Source organism: Mustelus asterias, chromosome 7 (genome assembly GCF_964213995.1).
Source record: "Mustelus asterias chromosome 7, sMusAst1.hap1.1, whole genome shotgun sequence".
NCBI lineage: Eukaryota > Metazoa > Chordata > Chondrichthyes > Carcharhiniformes > Triakidae > Mustelus > Mustelus asterias.
In genome coordinates, this window is record NC_135807.1 from 74,129,036 (window position 1) to 74,132,445 (window position 3,410).

The 3,410-nt window shown below is 46.0% G+C and overlaps 1 protein-coding gene across 1 annotated transcript; it reads left to right on the forward strand.

The window, feature by feature from the left end:
• Positions 1-532: 532 nt before the first annotated feature.
• Positions 533-1,938, forward strand: rrs1 (ribosome biogenesis regulator 1 homolog). The gene has a single exon (XM_078216274.1). It carries the CDS (start codon positions 561-563, stop codon positions 1,560-1,562), a length of 1,002 nt encoding a protein of 333 aa, XP_078072400.1. The 5' UTR covers positions 533-560; the 3' UTR covers positions 1,563-1,938.
• The last annotated feature ends 1,472 nt before the right edge of the window (positions 1,939-3,410 follow it).

A 3,410-nucleotide genomic window follows, 5' to 3' on the forward strand; every position in this document is an offset into this window, starting at 1 on the left:
CTACCATATACCTTTCGCTACACTCTATCTGAAACTGCAACACTATATTCTGCACCCTCTCCTTTCCTTCTCCTCTATGTACTCTATGAACGATATGCTTTGTCTGTACAGTGTGCAAGAAACAATCATTTTCAGTGTATCCCAATACATGACATTAATAAATCAGATCAAATCACTCCAGCATTGACTCCAATCTCCGATAATTGAAAATCAATCTCCAGGAGAAATATCATTAAAAATTGATTTTATTTGAATGTGTCTCTTTATCTGATAAATAGAATATTGAAAATAGGGGGAAAGGCTATTTGGCTGACAGTCAAACATCTTCCAAGTGGGTAATGGGCTCTTTTTGCTGTCCAGTTGGCAGAGGAAAGATGTTTTGAGCTATTAATGGCGGGAGAATGGGGACAGATCACGTGATGATCCTGCGGGGATTTATTGAATGAGGTTTGGTCACCCTCTGCTAGCCATTTAACCCCTGACCTGAAGGTGTCTCTGATTGGTCAATGGGGAGGGGAAATGATGCAGTCGGAAGCGATTCTTTGACCTTTGCTGTGAAGATGGCGGCTCTGATTGAGGATGTTCTGGCTGAAGCTGAGCGCTCCGGGCCCGGGGCCCCGCGCTCCATCCACGTGGAGAAGCCGCTGGAGCTGCAGCTGGACCTGGGCAACCTGACGGCGCTGGACACCAACCCGCTGAAGGCCGCCTCTTTCCGGCAGGATCCCGAGCAGTTCCTGCGCTCCCTGGCCCGGGACAACACGCAGCTGCTGCTGAACGCCGTGTGGCAGCTGCCGAGTGAGCGGCTGGAGCAGACCATCGTGGCCAAGCTGCCCCAGCCCAGCACACGCATCCCCCGGGAGAAAGCGCTGCCCAAACCCCGGCCGCCCACCCGCTGGGAGGAGTTCGCCAAACTCAAGGGCATCCAGAAGAGAAAGAAGAGCAACTTGGTCTGGGACAAGGAGAAGAAAGAATGGCGGCGCCGCTGGGGCTACAAGAGAGCCAACGACCAGACCAAGGAGTGGGTGATTGAAGTGCCCGAGTCGGCAGATCCCAACGAGGATCAGTTCACCAAGCGGCGAACCGACAAGAAAGAGAGGGTGGCGAAGAACGAGCTGAACAGGCTCCGCAATATCGCCAGAGCTCAGAAGAATAAAGTGCCAGGCGTGGGGCTCGCCCCCACCGAACAACCCAGCAAAGCCGAGCTAAGCAAAGCCATCCGTGTGGCCAAGACCTCCACAGCTTCCGTTGGCAAATTTCAGGATAAGTTGCCCAAAGAAAAGGAGCAGAGGAATACTGGCAAGAAAAGGCAGTTCCAGCCCCTGGTTGGAGATTTTTCAGCAGAAAGGCAGAAACAGCTGGAACTCTTAAATATCATGTACAGCAAGAAGCCAAAGCTGGACCTCACCCGAGCTGTAAATAGACAACTTCGTGAAGATGAACAGGAGCAGGCGGCGAAGCGAAGGAAAATGCAGCCAAGGGGCAGGAAAGGAGGAAAAGGTCATAATCGAGGGAGAGGCCAGGATCGGAAATCGGCCATGAAGCAACGAGGAAACAGAAAATGAGCTATATAGAACTGCTATTTAAATATTGTACTCTTGACTTCAAATAATGTTTTAATTTTGAGAGGAAAGTATCTCGTCTTTTGAAATATGGCCTTTTCATGAACTTAAGCTATTTTGTATTTCCTGTGGTATGTTTCTGTGTAATTATGTAAGTGGAGGATTATACTTATGCAAAAGACTGAATTTGTCAATCTTTTGTATGGCTCAAGACTTGTTACTGTTAATCCTACTTGGTTGCTATCAAAAGAGCTGCATTGAAATTATTTACCTTGTGGGTAACAAATAACTCCACTAAAGGTTGTAAAGCAAGATCACTTTCCATGTGAGCTAGCTAGTGGGGAGGGGTGTTTATCCTCTGGATATTTGCATATATGTTTTTTTTTAAATGTTGGTCATTTTAAATACTTGCAGCTCTGAAGATGAAAGGACTGAATGTCCCAGCAGTGGAGCTTGAGCCCACAACCAGAGTACGGTTAGAATGCTCCCCACTGAGCCACAGCTGACAACTTAGCCCAACTATTTTGAGTTTGCTTCCCTGGAAATTCTGATACTGATCAGGATTGCTATTTTGGACAAGTCGAAAGGATGAACTTGATTTCTATATCTCACTGTATCTTCAGAACATCGCAACCAATTTATTATTTAATTGAAACTGCCTTCATCACCAACAATGCCTGTAATCAGATGGCTGCGAAATGCCTCAAGTTACTAAACTGACCATCATTCAACTCATCTCCCATTTTTTTACATCTTGTACTGTTGGATTTTCACCCATATTTCTCAGTTTATTTACCAATCCACAACCATACCTAATTTGGAGTTTGTGAGGATTTGTTTTACGTAAATTGTCTGAGTAGCCAACTGTTTAAATAAAAAAGCTGAGGTCCTAAAAATGTCATTTTTCAAGAGAAGTGAAAAAATGTTTAAAAATTGCTTCAGTTCAGTTTTCAATTCAATTACTCATGAATTCTGTGCCTTTGCAAGTCACCAAAGGATACTTAAAGTACAGAGTAAAATATTTTAACTTGAAGCATTAAAAGTTTTGATTTTATTTTGTTCATACGTTGCACTATATGGAAAATTAGAAGGCATGTTTGGATCAAAGAACAAAGAACAATACAGCACAGGAACAGGCCCTTCGGCCCTCCAAGCCCGCGCCGCTCCCTGGTCCAAACTAGACCATTCTTTTGTATCCCTCCATTCCCACTCCGTCCATATGGCTATCTAGATAAGTCTTAAACGTTCCCAGTGTCCCCGCCTCCACCACCTTGCCTGGCAGCGCATTCCAGGCCCCCACCACCCTCTGTGTAAAATATGTCCTTCTGATATCTGTTAAACCTCCCTCCCTTCACCTTGAACCTATGACCCCTCGTGAACGTCACCACCGACCTGGGGAAAAGCTTCCCACTGTTCACCCTATCTATGCCTTTCATAATTTTATACACCTCTATTAAGTCTCCCCTCATCCTCCGTCTTTCCAGGGAGAACAACCCCAGTTTACCCAATCTCTCCTCATAACTAAGCCCCTCCATACCACGCAACATCCTGGTAAACCTCCTCTGTACTCTCTCCAAAGCTTCCACGTCCTTCTGGCAGTGTGGCGACCAGAACTGGACGCCGTATTCCAAATGTGGCCGAACCAACATTCTATACATCTGCAACATCAGACCCCAACTTTTATACTCTATGCCCCATCCTATAAAGGCAAGCATGCCATATGCTGCCTTCTCCACCTGTGACGTCACCTTCAAGGATCTGTGGACTTGCACACCCAGGTCCCTCTGCGTAACTACACCCTTTATGGTTCTGCCATTTATCATATAGCTCCTCCCTACATTATTTCTACCA